We start from the raw sequence: 20,589 nt of genomic DNA, 5'->3' as shown, positions 1-20,589 counted from the left end.
TATTATCGAGCCATAATCGGCAGAACAGCGTAAGCGACAATTTGCAAATTATACAGGAGAAGGTTTTTTTTAATTAACTCTCTTAATTGATTCCAAAAAGGATTTAGGTTAATCAAGATTAATAATCTTTGGTTACTGCCTGTATGAAATGAAAATACTTTTTATTTAAATGCCTCCAGTTGTCGAGATAGTGGCGGTAACGCTGTTTTGCCTGTAACCCTAACAGATTTTTTTCCCTCTGAAATGTCGCTTACGCTATTTGGAGTAGATTTTTAAAAAATTTTTATCATGCAATAGGCCATAAGTAACTACTAATAAAAAACATATATATTTTTTAAGTAATATTTTTTTAATTATCTTGCTTGTACTTTACAGGGAAAATTAAGAAAAAATATTATTTTCTAAAAACTATAAAAATAAAACAAAAATATTTTAACAAATAATAAACATAATAGATACATCGTAGGTATATATTTTTTTAATAATAGCACTTATATCGGCAATTTTTGAAAAAGTTTGTTGGTTTGAGCCACATTTTTCAAAACTATTCACATGTCTTCCTGGTCGGATTAGGGTAAGGTATCTTCCACTGTGGATCCATGTGGCAGTTCCAAAAATTCATGCCTCATCCTCTCAGGAATAATACCTTTCTCGCAGAGACCTTTAAGATCCCTATACTTGATCTCCGTATTTTCGACTATAATACAAATTTACGCTTTCTCCATGGGGAGTGGTTAGCACCTTCTCGAGGTCAAAACTTGCGCACAAAATATCATTATCATTTTTGCTTTTAGCCTGATCATTAATGAAGATCTCTTTGCATTTTTCCTTTTCGCTGAGGTGACTTTTGTAAATATCCATTTCAGTTTGCTGAAGCTTCTCGTCACCGGACAAATTTTTCACTTTCTCACATAAAGAACACTTGTCCTTTTTAGGTAAATGAAAACCCAAGTTGAAATTCGTATTAAATATTTTTCTAAAAATATTCAGACTCACAATGTTACTATGCCCAGATTCATCTAATGAATTAACATTTTCAATGTATATTTTATACACAGTTTTCACATTACGCAAATCGGCAGGAAGATATCTTTTCGAAGATTTATTTCGACAGTAGTGAGATGGAACAGCGGGCAATTGTGTAATAAACTTTATTACCATGTCCTTTTTTTCTTGGTCCGTTTTATTGGATGGTTCGTGCTTTCCTCTCATATCGGTTTTAGAAAAATTATTTTCTAAAATATTATTGCATGCATGCCTGATAGTCATTTTCCCGATGTCAAGAGTTGTCAAAATAAATTGCTGACAGACTTGAACTCTTTTCTTGTTCCAATTTATGAAATTTTTATATGATGTGTTTCTTCTGCTATCATTTTTAGCCCTTTTTCTTTTGATTGGCTGTTTGTTTATACACAAAAGAAGCCAGTCCCTCTGCCGCTGGTTGCTGGCCATGCCCCAATAAAATGCATGTATGTTAAGGCGATCTTCTTCACTGAATTGAATGGCACAATTGTTGCCACATTTTTTATTTAGACACGGATTTGATTTAACACTTTTGTGCTGTCCATTACATTTTTCTCCTCTCCTTCGCACTCTCTTTGGGACTAATTTTGATTTCCTTAACCCAGCATATCCAACAGATAAATGTGGATCACTAACACTCCCAATAAGTAAGCTTTCATCGCTCATTTCTGCATCATCTGAATCAGGCTTCCAAGACTCTTCAGATGGTTCGAAATCTAAACATAATTCAGTATCGGAGAAATGAACAATTTTACTTAAATGTGCTGTTGCTGAAGTGTTCCCATCACAAACATCCATTTTCTGATTATGGGGCTCCTCGTCAATACATAAAATTGTTCTTAAATTATTATCGGGGGGTTCCAGAATGTCCATCGAATCACTTTCGCTATCAGTGTAATCTACTAGACGAACAGTAGTCAAAGGTTTCGGTAATGTAGGTGACTTTCTTGAATCACTATCTATCTTTGGCAGAATAATCGGTGAACCTGAAGAGGTATTGGCTATAGACTGTAATGCTATTTCTACCATCTTACGCGTTGGAGTTTGTGGAGCCATCTGCACAAGAAAAGTATTTTGTATTAGTTTACTTCATAACACAATGACATTTTACCCCTTAAACGCACAGTGCGTAGTAGGTAACAGTAATTATATTAATATTATATAACTAATTATGCTAATATTTAAATACGTAACGTTAAATTAAACAGATTTACCGGTCATCCGATGGACGCTAACTGACAAAACTGGAACATTCTCTACCGTTCGGCGTAAGAACGTAACCGACCATATTGTCGCTTACGCTATCAAATGACGTCGGTTGCGCTGTTTTGCTCGTCTACAAGATTTGTAAGGAAGTTCATACGCTAAAAGGCACAGGTACCAAAAAAGCGTCAGGCGTAAGATAGAACTGTTATATTTTTGTAGCATACGTATTAGGTAAAATTGAACGGCTTTCGTTAAAAATCGTAATTTGACAAAAAATGTCGCTTACGCTGTTCTGCCGATTATGGCTCGTTATTATGATGTTTATTTAAAGAGATAATATTAATAAATAAAAACAATTGTTTTGTTTTGTATTTCATGTATTAAAAAATAAAAATTATGGTTCCAGACATATTTAAACACAGAATAAAAATGAAAACAAAATAAATGATACTTACATATTATATTATAATAATCAAAAAGCAAGGGTTACATTTCACCACAGAAAAAAATGTAGTAATGAAGCATAATATTACTATTACAAGCCATAAACAACCTCAATCATATTGCAATATTAACTTGTTAATATTATGAACACAAATTCTCTTCACTGATGGTAATTACATTACACATAATGGATAATTCACTATTTTAACAATGCCCAATTCCCTTAGGAATCGATGAATATTTTGCCAAGATTTGAACATTTTCATAATACAATAAGAAGATGATGATGGCATGGACTGCATATTGATAGAACCCGTTTATAAGAAAGTTACTTAAGACTATTGACTTTTGAATCATTCTTTTTAATTTAAAAAAAAATCTAATGGTTGGGTCTTCACCTACTGTGAGTTTTAGCTACATACAACACTGAGATCACTGTAATATGGAATTCAGCCTTGAAATATAACAATCTAACCGAATATGCATATTATTTATTTCTTGATAATTAAACACATTTCCAGATTGCTCCTCGCAAAACAAAGATACCATACTTCAAAATGCCACTAATATAAACATAAAACTCTGCTTGCGTCGCTTATATCAGCCAAACAAAACCTACCTAAATCTAAATACAGAATATCTCTGTAAAGGCTGTACAAAAAATTGAAGGAAAAACAAGACACCTAAAAGATAAATATGTACCTACTTAAGAAAATATAAATAGATCCTCTCATTGCCCACTTCCCATACTGTGGACTGTAACGATGCACATACACTTGCGAGCCGAACCACGAATCATGGGAAAGGAATGAACCAACCCTTTTCCTTTGCCATGATTCGTCGTTCGGCTAGCTAGTGTATACACGCCATAACTGAAAATAGACGCAATGTACTAACTTCATTGTTCGATACAAACAAAACCCACAATCCGGTTGACAGTAAGTAATCTTTAGTCTGCTCATCTCGTATTTTCCTCATGATCACTCGATAACAGAACTGCAGAATAAAACCTTCCCCGAGATTCTTTTCGTCGAATATTTTGGACACACAGGTCTCGACAAACTCATGAGGTTGTTTTTTCTTCTTAGTGACCAAGCAAATGAATACATTTCACTGTTTTTTCAATGATAATCCGATTCCCGCTAGTCATCTTGCGCCATTTTACAAAACACAACAACTTTTATCATTATTCAAGTGCTCCCATACACAGGAAAATTAGATTAAATTTTAGCTAGTGTGAAAATATTCAAGTGTCAAAGACTTATGCAGTGTTGGATTCACATTTAAGATTATTCACTTTGTAATTCAAATGATACAATTAATAGCGGAAAGTCATCACTGCCCGAGGCTCCGTACTGATGCAGTGGATATTCTTCACAAGACAGAACTCAGATCAATACATCCGGATAATGCAAAAGGAGGGGAGCAATGTGGCAGTAAATTCATAGAATTTTATACAATAATATTTTAGGTAAGCCAAAAGGCAGAAATGGAGCAACAAAATATATTGTAGTCAAAAAAATATTTATTTTGGAATACATACATATAATTATATTACAACATTTTACAATATACTTACTGAAAAAAGCGGAAAAGAAAAATCCTCATTTATAGGTGGAGTTATTAAAAATACATATGCACCAATCTTTAGGAATACACCACTGATGAACACACCATTCTTAGATACCGACTTCGGTCTCCAATGCCACTTACTGGCACTAAAACAATTGAAAAAAGATTTTCATTATGACGACCAGCATTATAACAAAAAGGCTTTATTTCAACAATTTCATTTATAATCATCAAATCCACTTCAAAAAGTTACCTCAGCATTGTTCCCTACAATGGCATGGGCAATGCCAAATCCATGACAAAAAAAACAATCATGCGAACTATAAAACCAGAACAGAAAACCTTATTTGAAGTTACCAGCTGTATGGAGTTCACTGCATACTGCAGAAAACCATTTAGCTTGGTCGTTTAAATTTATTGTCATTAAATGTATTATATTTAATTCAATAACTGCGTATTAGACACTGGTATAGAAGACTTGTGAACAATTATTTTTAAATAAATTAAAAAAAAATCCCAACTAAGGACACGATGATGATTGTTTCATTCACTGGTTCGAAGACAATAATGTGGATAGCCAAGCAATACTTAAAATAATTAGCCAGAGTTCATGCAGAATTGATAACATTTCTACCATACAGAAACCAGGATAGCAGTAAGAAATATTACTGAGAATTGGCTCACAAATGATGACCAGAATTAAACGTCACACAGGGTAAAATTTTACCTAGGTAATGGTGGTTAATCAGTCATTGATAATAAAACGTTTCTCCTCTTCAAAGGGAAAAGACACAATACTGAATGGTTTACCAAACTAATATTGTTTATGTCAGTGACATGCGGTAACTTCGACTTTCCTATTTTTGCACTTTTCCAATTTAACAGTCAACTTTTGGTATTTTAAACTGGAAAAGATATAGGTATTTTTAAATATTGACCAAAATTAATTTCTTAAAAAAAAATGGAGAAAAGTCACAGCATGGCACTGATTTACATAGACAAGAGAATCGGACAGATTTAAAGATGGCACAGTCACTCAGGAAATACCACTGGAAGTGTACAACTATGTCTTTTTCAGTACTTTAAGCACCTTTATAAGTAATCACATGTATAATAAATTAAACACTTGATGAAACGGAAACTTTTTCTTCAGTCTTTGTGCGCTTGGCTTGATTCTCATCCATCGCTTCATCATCTGATGGCCGCTTTTTAGAAATATTACTGACAGCCTTCAGTTTGACAATCACAGCTGTCATGTTGTCACAGCCAGTGCCATCTCCAGCCGTGTTGGGGGACAGGCAATGCTCGAACATCTGGAAAACAAACACACACTGATGCACTTTCCTGTAATAGGAAAAACTTTGGAGAGGAGTGCCACTTCAATATATAGAATAATTATAGTGATGTCCATGTGTAATCTGCCCTGATGATGGACACTGTAATGCTGTCCAAAACGTTGGCTAAAGAAGAAGCACAACACGGCATAATACCCCACAAATATATCACTAAAATACTTTTGGCCGTGAAAATATCAAATAAAATAATGTTTAAATTTGAACATATTTCATTATAAATAATAAATGAGTGTCTGTCTAAAAATGAAAGTTAGCGAACATACAGAAGAAAAACTATTTAGTTTGTAGGATCCTAGACAAATAACTTATTTTGTTTGTAGGATCCTAGACAAAAAAACTTATTTAGTTTGTAGGATCCTACCTAAAAAAACTATCTAGTTTGTAGGATCCTAGACAAAATACTTATTTAGTTTGTAGGATCCTACTTAAAAAAGTAAACAATACTCACTTCTTCACAAATTTGAGAGAGCTTTTCTACTCCCTTCTCTAGTCTACACCTGACAAAGTCCACAACTTCTTGACTACTCATTGAGTTCCATATTCCGTCACAGGCCAAGACGATGAATTCATCCGAAGCTGGGTCGATTGTCAGTACTTTGACATCAGGCAGGGCGGTGATCATCTGCTCCTTGGGACCGAGCTCTTTGTTTTGCTTATAGCCCAGGTCTCCAATGGCTCTGGAAAGGTTCAGGCCTCCGTTGACTCGACCGTCGCTGGATACCTTTCCTCCGGCTTTGATGATTCTATTCAACTCTATTTCGTCTTCAGGTTTGTGATCTATGGACATGTCGATTGCCTTGCCATCTCTGCATACAACACAGCGAGAGTCTCCAGCATTTGCGACAAACAGCTCATTTTCTGAAAATAAAGAAAACTTATAAACTTAACGGATACAGGTGCTTTGAAGAAATGAAATAAGTGCATGGTGTGATGTACAAAGTGATTGAGTTTTGATTTTCATTAGACCAAGTGTTAAATGTTATTGTACGTACCACGAAGTAAAGCAACGACAGCTGTGCATCCACTATTTGAACCAGGTTCATTTTTAATCATCATATTAAAGGCGTCCATCTCATCTTGCTCACTATCCTCATCGCTTGATTCCTCTTCATCAGGATCTACAAAGGAGAACAAAACAATACAAACATTGGAATCATTTAAAAATTTCAACTAAAAAGGGGTAAAAGAAAAGCAAGCCTCCTTACCTTCCTCTGAAGAATCGCCACCTACTCCGTTAACGGCCCCTTCTTCATCGTCGGATGAGGTGGCTTCTTCCTTGCCCTCGAAGGTCTCATCGTTGGAGTCGCTCTCATCATCTTCAGAACAGTTTATAATGTCAAGTAGGCTATTATACAAAGTAGCGGCGGCACGTTTATTTGGTCGCGTTGATTCTGTTTTTTCTGCAGCAGTTTCTGTGCTAGAAACTACCACTGTTTTTGCTTAAAATTAACAGAAAAAAATAGCCTTATAAATTTATTAAAACATAATTTTGTAAAAAAAAAGTTCTTTTCAAAAGTTTGGCTATTCATTTGTGAAAAAATCAATTGCCTCCCATGTAAATAATAAGTCAGTAAAATGAAAATAGTGAATAAGACATTTACCTAAGGCTTTTCCCTTTTTGCTAGGTGAACTATTGACTTCCCCGTTGGATGATGAAGTGACGTTGTCTTTTAATTCAGCTTTGGAATTGGTGACTTCTCCATTGCACGTGTCCTCATTAGCGGGGGCAGTGACCACCGTCTCCTTGGCAGTGCTGCTGTCAGAAGTGGGAAGGGACTCATCCACAGAGCTGTCAGGAATGGAAGTTTCCGCTGATGTGGTTTTCTCATTGCTGCCTGCTTTCTCTTCCTGGACTTCCTCCACCTTCGGCTCAATGTCGCCATTGCTGGTTGAGACCTTTCAAAACAAATGTCTGGATTAACAAGTTGTGAGGCTTTGGTTAAAAACGCTGTATCTTCTTGTCGCTCTAGTTCTTTTTTATCAAACAGACCAAAAAAGTATATCGGGAGAAATAGCACTAAAGTTTTTTTTTTACGTAAAAGGCATATAAAATGAAATTAGCTCAACTCTTGCTTGACCCAACGTGTTTGGTATTACAGGAAGATCGGAAATCATTTCAAAGAAATATTATTACGAAACACAGTTAAAATAGGTCAATCACTGTACGCCGATACTTATGGGATTAGCTTATAAGAAAAAAAAAAAAATTTGTTTGTTATATTTTTTAGGCGAGACTGAAAAATTCGGGTGTGATTTTTAAATAATTACTAAGAATGTGCTTAAATTTTATAACAATAATGCTACTTCATTGGGAAACAAATGGTAAGAGTGAGTTTTTGTACAACCATAAAATTATGTCAGGCGGCATTACACTCATCGGTCAATTCATTCCATGTGTTATTTCTGATTGACGTGCAATTAGTGGAATAAGTGGGGAATCGTTAGTGATATTTACACTAAAGCAGCGCTATACAATTTTCCAAAAATATTATTATTTTATTCATATGGCATATAAGCAGGAGCTTGAATAATGGTCAGACCCGGAAGATTGGATTGATTTATGTGATAACAGTAATTTAGTAAAATTTAAAAATAGTAAGATAATCAATGGATTTCGAAACACAATAGAAGTTCTTTAGAAATTTGTAAATCAATAACGAGTTCTTTTTAAACATGGTTCAATTCTGGAATACACCGGGTAGGATTAAGATCAATTATTACACGATGTAGACTTGAAAAAAAGAGGTCATAAAACCTACCTAACTACATTCAGCTCAGTAGTAAGTGTTCACCACTCGGTTGGGAATAATTGTTAAGCAGATTACAAAAGGGGCTGAATGAAGTGATTGGAAATGGATATAGGTAAGTAACAAAATAAATAATTTTATACATTAAATGTAAAGAAAAAAATCTTTTTTTTATTGACCTTTGTGGTAGACATTTCTTTTTCCAAGAATCATAAAGCTTAGTACGAACATTCGTTTTTACTCGATCGAGTAAAAGAGACGAGCTAGAACGAAGGCTCGAGGCGATGTCCACACATATGGTTTTACGCAACAACATTGGCTCGAAGTTCAGTGTACATCGAACAGTTCGAGCATGTCGGCAACGCGGCGTAAGCTGTGGCTTTGTTTGTCGAATGTCACATTGCTCGCTCATAAAATGTGTTTAAAGCGAAAGAAAAGATACTGGGTGAAGGAGAGGTTGAAATGACACGCAGATTACAGTCATGTAATGGTTATTTCTGCGTTACATCCTGACGATTTTCAAAATTATTTAAGAATGCCAGAGTCGTACAACGAACTTTTGCAAATGGTTATCCCGTTAATTAATTAATCATGAAAAAATGACACCCATATGGGGCAATCAATTTGACCTCAAGAAACATTGTCTGTAACGTTGCGGTACCTAGCAACTGGAAGAACTTGCACAGACCTTCAATATGCAGCAATAACTACTAACTTACACGACGTAATGTACACATTTTAGAGTCCGGCTCGATGACTCCAAGCAAGTAAGAACAAAAGATATTAGGAGTTCCTAATCACTTTGAGCCAGCTCGAATCGAGCCATGAGTTTTGCCATCCACACGGTAATACTTACTCCACATCAAGTAAAACCGTTGAGTAAGAACGAGTGTGAGCATAAGACCAATTTTTACCCAATTTTTTTTTGTTGATTATAAAAGCCCTGTGGGCTTTAATTAATAAACTTAAAGTAGAAACGATGTTAGTTTATCTGTACTTTTACTGTGGTAGCTTACCAGATCGAAACATTTAATCAAAACATACAATGTTTTTGTAACCACCCTGTATGGATCTTTAACAGACGATAATTTGAAACCAAAATCAAACAATTTGCTGAGAAAATGATAAAATTTTAATAACCTTTTATTTTTTTCTTGGAAATGTTGTTTTTCTACAGTGTGGCAAAAACTTCCAGAAAACCACTAAAATAACCTTCTAAATAGAAAAATCACAAGTGAAGATTTTTAATATCGTGACGCAAGCGAACGAATGACTCAGCTGAGAGTGATCACATGGTCTTTCGCTGTGCTGCTATTGGCTGTTTGGTCTGTTTGAGAAATGCGCTCGTAACAGAGAGTTCAAATTTCACACTTAGGCTACGAATGGCTGTGGATGTTGGCCACAATAATATGAATTGTAACTTAACGGCGGGTTTAAAAAGAGGCGTTATTTGATTTTGGTAGAATTGTGGCATCCTTGTGAGCACACATATAAAATAATAGAGGAGCAGTGTGCATTTTAAAAATAACACATATTTATTGAAGTAACTAATACTGCCGTCTATCCAAAAACTCATCGCCGTCAAAAACTTCATTAAAAATTTGAATAACATTGTGTTTACAGACATTTTTGTCATTCAGTTAGAGATTTTATGACAGTTGGATATTAGAGGAAAGAATTGCCACAAAAAACCTAATTTCTGTGCAACTATTAAGGTAAGAATCTAATTTTCTTTACAAATAAGGTGTTCTCTTCAGTTTATTTTGTTAATTATAAAATGTGTAAATTACCACCTGTGAGTAGAATTTTTTGTGGTGTTACTTCAGGCTTACCACAACTCCACTAGAGAAACCTGCACTGATCAAAATTTTTATTTTTGTGTTACTGTTTTTCTGATTATAAAGTTATTTTGAAATTCTACCAGATGGAAAGGCTGAGTGATTTATTCAAATCTCATAGATTTACTTTCTGATCCCAAATCTGAAGTTGACGAGTTGAGTGAAGACTAATAAACTAAATACAGATGAAATATTTAATCCTACAGAAACCTCGGAAAAGTCAACAGTCTATAGAAGTATTACGTAGGTAGGTTTCACATTGTTTTTAATCATTACTTTTATTTTTCAAATTAAAAAAAATATGCTACTAGCAGTGTTACTTTGTAATAACCACATAATTTTTTTTGAATAAATTGCCAATCGAAATTTTAAATATTATTTTTCGTTTTATTTATTTACATACAATTGAACCTAATATGCAAAAAAAAATGGAATTAAAAAAAGTCAAAAGTTCCCCCTAAGGGTTAAATATTTGTTTGACTTGTATCATATAAATAAAAGCTTTCTAAGAACTCCATACTAAACTCAATTTTGCCAAAAATGGTCTGTTGGACAAAAACAAACTAGAGCGATGTTCTGTCAATATGGAGATTGGTGTAACTGTAAGATAGAGAATGTATCTAAAGTAATATGAGAGTATACCTGAGATTCACTGGATTTGTCTGCTTCACCATCTTTAACAGAAGAGGAGACGCTGGATTCTGGTTCTTCTTTGAGCACTTTGCTGGAGCAGCCTGCTTCCCCGCCGTCTTGTCCACCCAAACGCTTGGAGCGAAGGAAAGGGGAGGCGGGAACATCGGACCCTCCCTTGCACACTTTAGCCAGGAGCTGGTTGGCTTTACCCTCCTGGTATTTGGCCATGATCTTGTCCAGAGGCATCGACGCCTCTTCAAATAGGTTGTGCACCTCTTCTTCTTCATCTATGTTTTCGTCTGCGTCAGCTTCCATTTCACCATTTTCTAAAATAAATTCATTTAGGGTTTAGATTTCACTTATGGGAAAAATAAGAGCAATCATAACAGAAAACTAAAGCAGTAATTATAAGTAAAGGTCCTTGTACAAACTAGGGAAATTTTTTTCATGATAGAACTGTTCTTGTGGGTTCCACTTTAAATCACCTCTTCTGGGAATATTTACGGGCTTATTACTGGCAATTAATGAATGCTTTTTTACATTCTACAGATCTCTAAATTTAAATTAGCCATCGATAAATCCCTTTATTGTTGAGTGTATAATAAAATGTCCCGCATTCTAAAATTTGGTCTTAATCTTAAAAAGGCTAACAAAATTCAATTGTATTTTTTTAAGCACAGCATAATATTACTAAGACATTGCTTCAGGTTAACACATGACTAGGAAAATAGTATGGGTCGTGAACATCTTATCTGATAATTTTTGAAGGTCGCTCCTTTCTAATGCTTGACTAACTTAACATTAATTCAGTTTCAGTAATCTCAGTGGAAAGAATATATTTTCAGTTCAACACAAATTACTACACTAGATATTTGTTTAACACACTTTAAATGTCCAAGACGGCAGTTTGATTGGTAATAAGATTTACCTTTGAACCAAACACATAATGTGTTAAAAAAATAATCTATCTTTATATCAACACTTCACATGGGACTATAAAAAGACAGTAATCCCTCACAATCCAAAGTACTCTTTTACACATCCGCAGTCAACAATCAAAAACCAAGAAAGGGGAATATGCAATTTTTTTAAATTGGCCAGACGGCTAACTGACTTTTTTGACCGCTTCATTTAAGGTCAAAGGAGCAAATCAAACTTTATTAGATTTCTATAAATAATTGCCAAAAGACCATGAAATAATATTTAAATACCCCCATAAAAAGCTTTTTGCAACATGTTTAAACTTTGAATAAATATTCTTGTCAAACTTAAATTTATTGGGACTACCTTGAAGAACTTGCTACCATTGTTAAAATAACCCTGATCTGAGTACCAGGACATAAAGGTACTGCAGGTAATGAGCAGGCTGGTAGAATGGCAAGGAAAGGAGTGGAAGCAAACGCTTGCGGGATCGAGCCTTATCACACCAAACTTCATAGATATGGATCAAATCTTAGGAAGGGACATAAAGGTATTGAGGGCAACGAGCGGGCTGACGAACTAGCAAGGAAAGGGGCGAAAGCACCACTTGTGGGATCTGAGCCGGCCGTAGGAGTAGCAGCTTGCCACACCAAACTACATATCAAGAGGTGGATCAAATCCCAACACTGGAAGGAATGGAAGAAGGCACCCGGAATGAGGCAATCTAAAGTACTCATAAACGGACCGGACCCTAACCGAACCAGGCAACTACTCGATATGGACAGAAACTCACTGAGGGAACTGGTAGGACTATTAACGGGACACTGCCATCTCAGGAGACACATGCAACTGTTGGGAGTGGAAAACACCAACATCTGTAGGAAATGTGAAGAGGAGGAAGAGACTCCAATTCACCTATGGTGCCAATGCCCCGCTCTGCTGGGAATAAGGCTCAGATACCTGGGAAGACACAGTGTGGAACCAGAAGACATCGCCACATATCCAATGACAGCCCTGGTGAACTTCATAAAAGGGACCGGGTTACTGGCAAGGGAATGAGGTAAAATGGGAGATAGTACAATGGGCCTATGGCCTAAGTGCTCGCGGGGAACGTAAGTAAACCGCCTCCGACTATAAAAAAAAAAAAAATCTTAGGAATGGGAGAAGCCAAAGTACTCAACGGATTAGACCCTAGACAACCAGAACCAGGCAACTGGTAAAGTAAATATGGACAGAAACTCACTAAGGGTAGAACTATTACAATGCCACCTCAGGCGATACATGGGAGTACAAACCACCAATAGATGCAGGAAATGTGAAGAGGATGTTCCGCCCTGATGGGAACAAAGCTCAGCTACCTGGGGAAGACAACTTGGAACCAGGAGACAAAGCCAATATCCAATGACAACCCTGGTAAACTTTTATAAAGGCACCGGGTTACGTTAAATAGGAGAGAGCACAATGGGCCCATGACCTGAGTGCTTACGAAAACTAAGGCAAACCGATTTGAACTTTCATAAGTGTTTTTTATGTCAGAAGAGATAGAATGGTCCATAAGACAAAATCTGGATATCATTTCAAAGAGCTGGAGGCAAACCATATGACAATCTGTTGGGCACCAGGAGGATTCGAGCATGTCTTGAATAAACTACGACATCATTTGTACTTAACCTTACATTACATAACCAGACCCTACACAGAAAAGTAAAGTTTGTTAAAGTAAGTTAACAGTTTGCAACGCAGTGTTCATTGTGGGACTTTTCAGCACAAGGTATGAATGTTCTTTTCTAATTGGACCGTCATGCGTTCACTCATCATTCACATGTTAGTTAAATGCGGTAAGTAAATTATAAAACTTTTGTAAAAGTGTCAAACTAAATACTGAATAAAATATTTAATTTTGGAAACAAGATCAACTTTACTTTTTTCACCTGATTTGGGATTCGCAGTTACGGTTATTACGCAGGGAGGAATTCGTGCACCATTGGAAAAGGGACAACTTATTCAAAAAAAGATTTCATTTCCGAAGATTAAAATAATGATACTTAAAATCTGAGTTGCTTGTAGACATGTCAGAATCATTTATTGACAAATCACTGAAAGGGGCAAGCCCACACCACCTCCCCCCGGTCTGCGTAAATTGGATTATTCCCATCACCCCTATGGACAGTTCTGTCTCTTAGTTACTCTGTGAATGATTTTATATCTGCTACTAGTACTCGTAATCCGAGGTTTTGCTATCTGCGCCTCGATGCGGGAACCTAACCACAGCAGAGAATAATGAATGAGTGAAGTTGATTGCCTTCATAGTGTCATGTATTGCTTGCTCATTCTCCATTCTAAACCAACTCAACAGCACTTTAAATTTACCTGACAGTCCCTTCAACAACTCGATGATTTCTGGTGTGGAAATGGAAGCGTCGAATCCCAGGAAAGCCTCCTCCAAGGCTTTTTTGAGATCCCCATCCTTGTATGCCTGCAGGTCCTTGATGAACTGCGGCAACTTCAGGGCGCAGTACTTGGCCACTTCTGCACCCCCGTGCCCGTCATATACCGCAAACAGTGATGTTTTTATGTCAAAGTCAATTATATGATTGTGGGCGTCCTGTAAAGAGATAGATTGTTGGTTACAATCACACACCATCACAAAGGTCTGTTACTCACACACTGTCTCTTGTGTGTAGTGATGTATAAATTCCCGGGAATTTATTTCTGGGGATATTCCCCTGGACGGGAAATTTTGGGAATTTTGATTTTAACAACATAATACCTCAAAAAGAATAATATTTATTCAATAAAAAATAAAATATACACTCATATGGTACATATAGAGCAGGATAGATCCATAAAAACTATTCCCATATATATAGGAATAGGATCCAAGAGAAAAATAACAAAAAAACACCGATCAAAATTATTTTAAAGTAAGTAGTATCTCTATATAATTGTATACTGTACAGTAGACATGGGCAGATTCATTCACAATAATGAATCAATTCAGTCTTATTCACCTGGTCAAGTGAATTAATTCATTAAAATCATTCATTTAATTCCTTGATTCGACACTTCATTTTGGTTTTGTACCTAGATTGCTCACATTTAGGAAACATAAAGAAAGCAATAATGATTTTTTTTTTCGCATTCACATAATGTTCGTTTTGAAAAAAACATTTTAAATAAACACACAAAAAATATCAAATATAGGGATTTATTTTGTACATTGCAGAAGTACATTTATAACTTTACTTAGAAAACCTGTATTTGTAAGCTTTACACTTTATAGCACAGAGTTCTTAAAGCGAGGAGAGCTTTGGAGTAACTTGAGTAAAAAAAGATATGTCGTTCCACAAAATAAACATGTTACAAACTTTTTAATAAATATGTTATTTTACAAACAAAAATAAAAAGTAATTTTACAAGTCACTAATAAAATCGTTGAAATCGGTGCCGCAAAGGACACGGAAGGCGCAGGGCGCTGGACCTGGACAGGAATAGTCGGATGTTTATTTTTTAACTGCCATTTCTAAATTGTGGAGCAATGCATCCCTCCATCTACTTCAGAAAAGTAACACCAAAGTTCGATCCTTTTTCTGGAAGAGAACTTGGCTATTCAATATGTTGCTTTTTCCTATAAAAAACGAAGGTAAAACATCATTAAACGATACCAAAAATAAAAAGTCCGACTCGATTTATCTTTTTTTGCATACAAAATTTTTGCTGGCAAACTGAATCCAATAATAAAAATTATTATTATCTTTCTTCGTAAAACTATCTTTATGTTAACTACAAAAAGTAGATACGTTAAGATAACCTTTACATAAAAAATACATTATTTTAGGGGCAATAAGATACGTTCTTAAAGCAATTATAAGAACTATATTATTATTATCCAATTTTTGTATATCCGACCCGTTCACCTGGAATAAGCTTCAACCACATATATATTATATTTATTTATTTTAATGTTTGCAGGTACTTACCTCAATGGTAATTTTAAATCCATGCGCCAAATAAAAACTGATTGAAAGTCTGAAATTGAGTGACATACAATTCAGTACAAAAATACAGAAATCAAAACAAATTACTTGTTATCATCACCCACAATTCGATAGTCAACTGATCTCGTTTTACGTCTACAAGAAGCAGGTACTCGTACATAAAAAAACATACTTATAAGAACAATAACGTAAACATCGTCTTGTTTCTAAGCGTATTGCATTATTTTCGCATGTGGAAAGGAGAAGAATACAGGAGATACTTTCGCTTTTTTATTTGGGTTCAGATTCCGAAGTAGAAAGTTTTCACCTGACTAGGTACTAAATCGAAGGTTTAGCCACGCGGGAACTAACGACGAACCGATTGACAGCTGACATAGTGCAATGAATTAGGAACTTCTGACTAGTAAGTGTGTTGTGTCTATCTGCGACATTAATGACTTGCGTTCTTGCAGACGGTGCGGACGGACCTGTAACTAGTAAGGAAAGGGACTCGATAACGAATAGGGAATTGGGAACTCTGTCTCGAGTGTCACTGTCTCTGTCCTGTTTCACTTATTCCCTGAGATTGAGATTGGCCGCTTGTCCGGACAGACTCGGTACATGGGACATAGGATTTGTGTCACGACGCGTGACGTCACAACTGAAAACGGAATAAATTCATTAATTCCTTGACTGGGGACTCGATGAAAAGAGTCTTTTGGATTACGGCGCGGGACGCGAGATACTAGATACGCGATTTAGTGCGACAGGGCACAGTACATATAAACTTTGCGGCGCGCCGCCATAGTACCGTAATAATATTTAATTAGATTAGATTTCTATGAAACACTACAATATTTAAATCATTTAAAGTGCACATCATTATAAATTATTACCTTATTATCATGAAATAATTTAATTGTAAAATGTTTAGAAAAAAATGCCAACGATAAGGAATTAAGATTCAATTCCTTTTGAAAATGAGAATAAGATCGATTGTGTTACAAGATTGAATTAATTCATGGAATTAATTCAATCAATTTTGCCCACCTCTACTGTACAGTATTAGTAGCCTATATACACTCTATGCTAGTAAACGGTACATATAAAAAATCAATCGTAAAACTGTAAAAATGACATAACTTCACAGATCGTTACTGTTCATCTGATGATACCGATTGGACACTGACACTATCAACTTTGCTTCCACTTTCACCTTCATATTCTTCTTTTTCTTCTTCTTCATCTGACCCGGACGAAGCTGTTGTCAACTCAGGATTATCTACGTTTTCTTCTTCCACAGCCAGTCAATTGGATGTTTGCGTTTGCGAGTACCAGATAGGTTTGAAACGTTATGATGCGAAGCAATCTGCTCATCCGTGGAAGAAAGGGTTTTCGTGGGAGCAACTTGAGAGCCTCTTTCAGAGGAAAGAAGTTTCCAATTGTGTGCCACAAATGTTATTTTCCCTGCTCCTTGAGTTGTTAGACGATTCCTCCGTGTTGTATGAATGCGACTAAACGTGCTAAAAGATCTCTCAGTGGCTGCTGAAGTAATGGGAGCAGTCAATATTCTTATGGCAACCTGTGACAAATCAGAACATCCGCACATTCCCTTCCACCAGGTCACTGGCGTGATTTTATCGACACACTTTCATAGGAATGCCTTGCTCCATGATTCTTCTTTAGCCCTATAATTGGCTAAATCAACAAGAACATTTGCACTATCAACAGTCTCCATATGACTTGCTACTTGGTCAATGAATTCAAGTGCTTCAAGTTGCTGTGCGTGGCTTAGCAGATGTCCTTGGGAACCTGGATCTAGTAGGGCAGCAGCCAGATGTATTGGAGCAATAGCAAATTCTTTGCGCTGCGCCGCCTTTTCCAGTATTTGCTTCTCTTCGGCATGTGACAGTAGAGACGCTGGAAGAGTTTTACTTAGACTGCTCTCAATATCCTCAAAAGCATACAATGCTTTGTGTGTTAGTGGATCGTCTCTCTCTAGCTGTGTAATCCAGGAAACAATCAGTCGCAGAACATCGGCTAATGATGTCACTCTTGTCCAGTAAACATCATCGTCCAACAGGCTGTTCTTCATATCACGAGGTAAAGATGAGGCAGCTTCGTTTACTGCAAATGTTTGCAGGCTTACTTTACATGCTAACACTCAATAAAGCATCCAAGAGAAGTGTAGAAACCATTTTATTCAAAATAAAATAAATTCCCCGTTTTCGGGAATTTATTTCAGGTCGGGGAATATTCCTGTTCCCGGGAATATTCCCGGGTCTACATCACTACTTGTGTGCAAATTAGTTATAACTATGTACAGCTAATGACTGTTTGGGTCATAAGAAAATATCCATGGGTACAATTATTACGCACACAAACCCTCAACAGAAAAAGACTGTATGCAGTAAGACCCTAAGGCGTTCATCGCATTGTGCGCTTGCTGACTGTAATTTCTTAATTACTTATTTGTGCTTAACAAAACAGTGATTTTATAAATTGAACCAACTTATCAGATTAATTTTTTATTTTTTTTATTTTTTATACTGAATACCTCACAAGAGTCCCAACTGCTCCCGTCTGGAGCCAGTGAGACTATGGCATCCCCAATTGGGGGATGTTGTGAGGCTGAAGGTAAGTGGGGAAGGGAAAGAGGAAGGTGGGAAGTACCTGGCTATTCAGATCTAGTCACTAAACACGGCTAAAGCCATTTGGAGCAACGTTTCAATTCTGAATGGTGGTCTTACACCAGGGCGATACTGGTAGTATCTTCCACTCTGTGTATGTGTATTTATCAAAATTTCATGTTAATAGAAATAATGGTTTTCCCAGAGTAGCTACTTATATTCAAAGAAATGTTTTTTTTTCTCCCTCATGTTACTACAAAAGTAAAAAAATAAATGCAAAGATTTTTAAACAGTTGAAAAAATATCATGTCCTTCTAAATAAAAACAAAATCATACATGGTTCTCTCGTAAATACATACAGTAATGTAAACAACAAAACAACCGAACCACTCAAAGGCACGAGCCGAACCGACGTCTGGAATTTCCAATATTTTATGCTTGACTTGCGCCTCATTTCAAGCAATACAAAATAAAACTCCCGATTGGTAATTTTGTTGACAAGTGATTGTGATTCATTTAAACATGGTACATAACATGTTTTAAAGTATAAAACGTACACCAACGCAAGATGGTAACGCCGGCACACTAGAGGTTAAGTGGCGGGAACTCCCAATTGTCATCTTCGCCCTTTGTGGGAAAACCTGACAGCGCATATAAATTTTGAATACTTGTAGGTCGAACATTTCTTCTTGTACTATCTATTTATGCAATTTTGGAAAAAATTCGGTTTATGGGAGTCACTCGAATAACCGAAATTGAACCCCACCTAATTCTTACAGATTCGGATTCCCCAGCCCTAAATTAGTCTAAATCAAGTTCAATTTCGGTTATTCGAGTGACTCCCATAAACCGAATTTTACCCGCAATTTTTTATCATTATTAGAAATCAAGGACTTTAAAGGAATTTTTTTTTTCACTACTAGAAATCTAGGACTTAACGAACGAAAATTTGGAGAGTATACATGATTAATTACTTTATAAGTGAATGTGTATGTTGATTGATTGTACTAATGAATGAACACAACATTGTTTAGTATGGAAGTTGACTTTGACAACCTCTCCCGCCATAAGGGTTTGTTACTTGGATGATTTACGAAACCTTTGTTCTCAAAATTAGTTAGAATGTAATTAGGAGTTAAAGAAACATAATCGCAAGCGAATTCACAAAAACGTCAGTAACGGTGGGCAACAAATTAATCCTTGGGAATCATTTTCAGCGAGTTTTCACGTTTAAAATATTGTACTTTGTGCACACCCTGTTATTGGTATTCAAAGTTCGATGAAAATGCAATGAATTGATATATTACTAATTCTAAACGTGAATATAGTACAGAACAGTGTGTTACTTATAAACAATTGCATAAAAACCGCATGTGACAATCTACAATGTCCGGTAACAATAATAAGTGTTGCGGTGTTGTTTATTTAAGAATCTGCAGTAAATTCGCCGTGCCCTATGTTTCGGTTTGCACAGTTTATAGCAAAAAGTGCAATTTCTAAGATAATATCAGATATAGTAAAAACGGCGGGATTCGTACCTCTTGGCTAATTCGCCATCCTTGCATTGAACTGGACCCACAAGATATGTGGTCCTTTGTTTCGTCGCTAGATGTTTTATTGGTCAATGGTTCCGAAAGATAAGCGCCCATTTTGCACAAAAAATTATGAAGAACACACAAAACCAAACACTTTAGGATCAGAATAAAAGTTAATACTGATAATACCGCCAATCACCCGACAACCGACAACCTCACACGCTTCTAAAATACCACAGACAACATATTTCTATATTTCTACAATAGACAATTTGTTAGGGTTGGAAAATGAATCGTCATTATTATAAAACTATTCATAGATCGCAAAAGGTTGACATCCATGAAACCACGAAAACTTTGTGATTATTTTAATAACTAGAATAACATGTTTATTAATTTACGTAATTCTGATTTAAAATTTATTTTTTTTTTTACATAAATAATACCTTATTGGGCGATCCAACCCAAAATTTATTGATAAAAACATTTAATTCTAATAAACGTAACGTAAAATTAGGAAATTCAAAAATATTTAACGTCTGACTTCGAATCAATAGGTGCATAAGAAAGAGCAACCAACCTTGAAGATCGTAAATAAACACTACTCTGCCTTTTTTCAATCATTGGTTATAAGAATTTTACATATTTATATTAATATATTTTTAAATTCAGTAAATCAAATTTAATAATTTGAAAAATCTGCGAATA

The 20,589-nt window shown here is 35.7% G+C and overlaps 1 protein-coding gene across 2 annotated transcripts; it reads right to left on the bottom strand.

Moving 5' to 3' along the window:
• Nucleotides 1-5,199: 5,199 nt before the first annotated feature.
• On the bottom strand, nt 5,200-20,105 carry LOC149421703 (putative protein phosphatase CG10417). Of its 2 annotated transcripts, none has more exons than XM_089634490.1 (8): nt 19,885-20,105; nt 14,110-14,344; nt 10,828-11,144; nt 7,202-7,496; nt 6,806-7,039; nt 6,593-6,718; nt 6,049-6,458; nt 5,200-5,558 (listed from the first exon to the last, which is right to left on the bottom strand). In XM_089634490.1, exons 1-8 carry the CDS (start codon nt 19,993-19,995, stop codon nt 5,364-5,366), a joined length of 1,923 nt encoding a protein of 640 aa, XP_089490616.1. In that variant the 5' UTR covers nt 19,996-20,105; the 3' UTR covers nt 5,200-5,363. The 2 variants fall into 2 exon arrangements, with proteins under 2 accessions (XP_089490616.1, XP_089490617.1); XM_089634491.1 differs by having other exon boundaries at nt 6,806-6,916.
• Nucleotides 20,106-20,589: the final 484 nt, after the last annotated feature.

This window comes from Hesperophylax consimilis, chromosome 8, assembly GCF_061612785.1.
Source record: "Hesperophylax consimilis isolate HC1 chromosome 8, BYU_Hcon_1.0, whole genome shotgun sequence".
Classification (NCBI taxonomy): Eukaryota; Metazoa; Arthropoda; class Insecta; order Trichoptera; family Limnephilidae; genus Hesperophylax; species Hesperophylax consimilis.
This window is presented reverse-complemented; position numbering and strand designations above follow the sequence as displayed.

Bases quoted from the DNA above. Each gene is read 5' to 3' on its own strand.
- LOC149421703 (XM_089634490.1), bottom strand. From the start codon at position 19,995: ATGGGCGCTTATCTTTCGGAACCATTGACCAATAAAACATCTAGCGAC. The intron at 11,145-14,109 runs GTAAATTTAAAG...AATTTATTTTAG, and splicing joins GTTGTTGAAGGGACTGTCAG to AAAATGGTGAAATGGAAGCT. The intron at 7,497-10,827 runs GTATACTCTCAT...TTGTTTTGAAAG, and splicing joins ACAAATCCAGTGAATCTCAG to GTCTCAACCAGCAATGGCGA.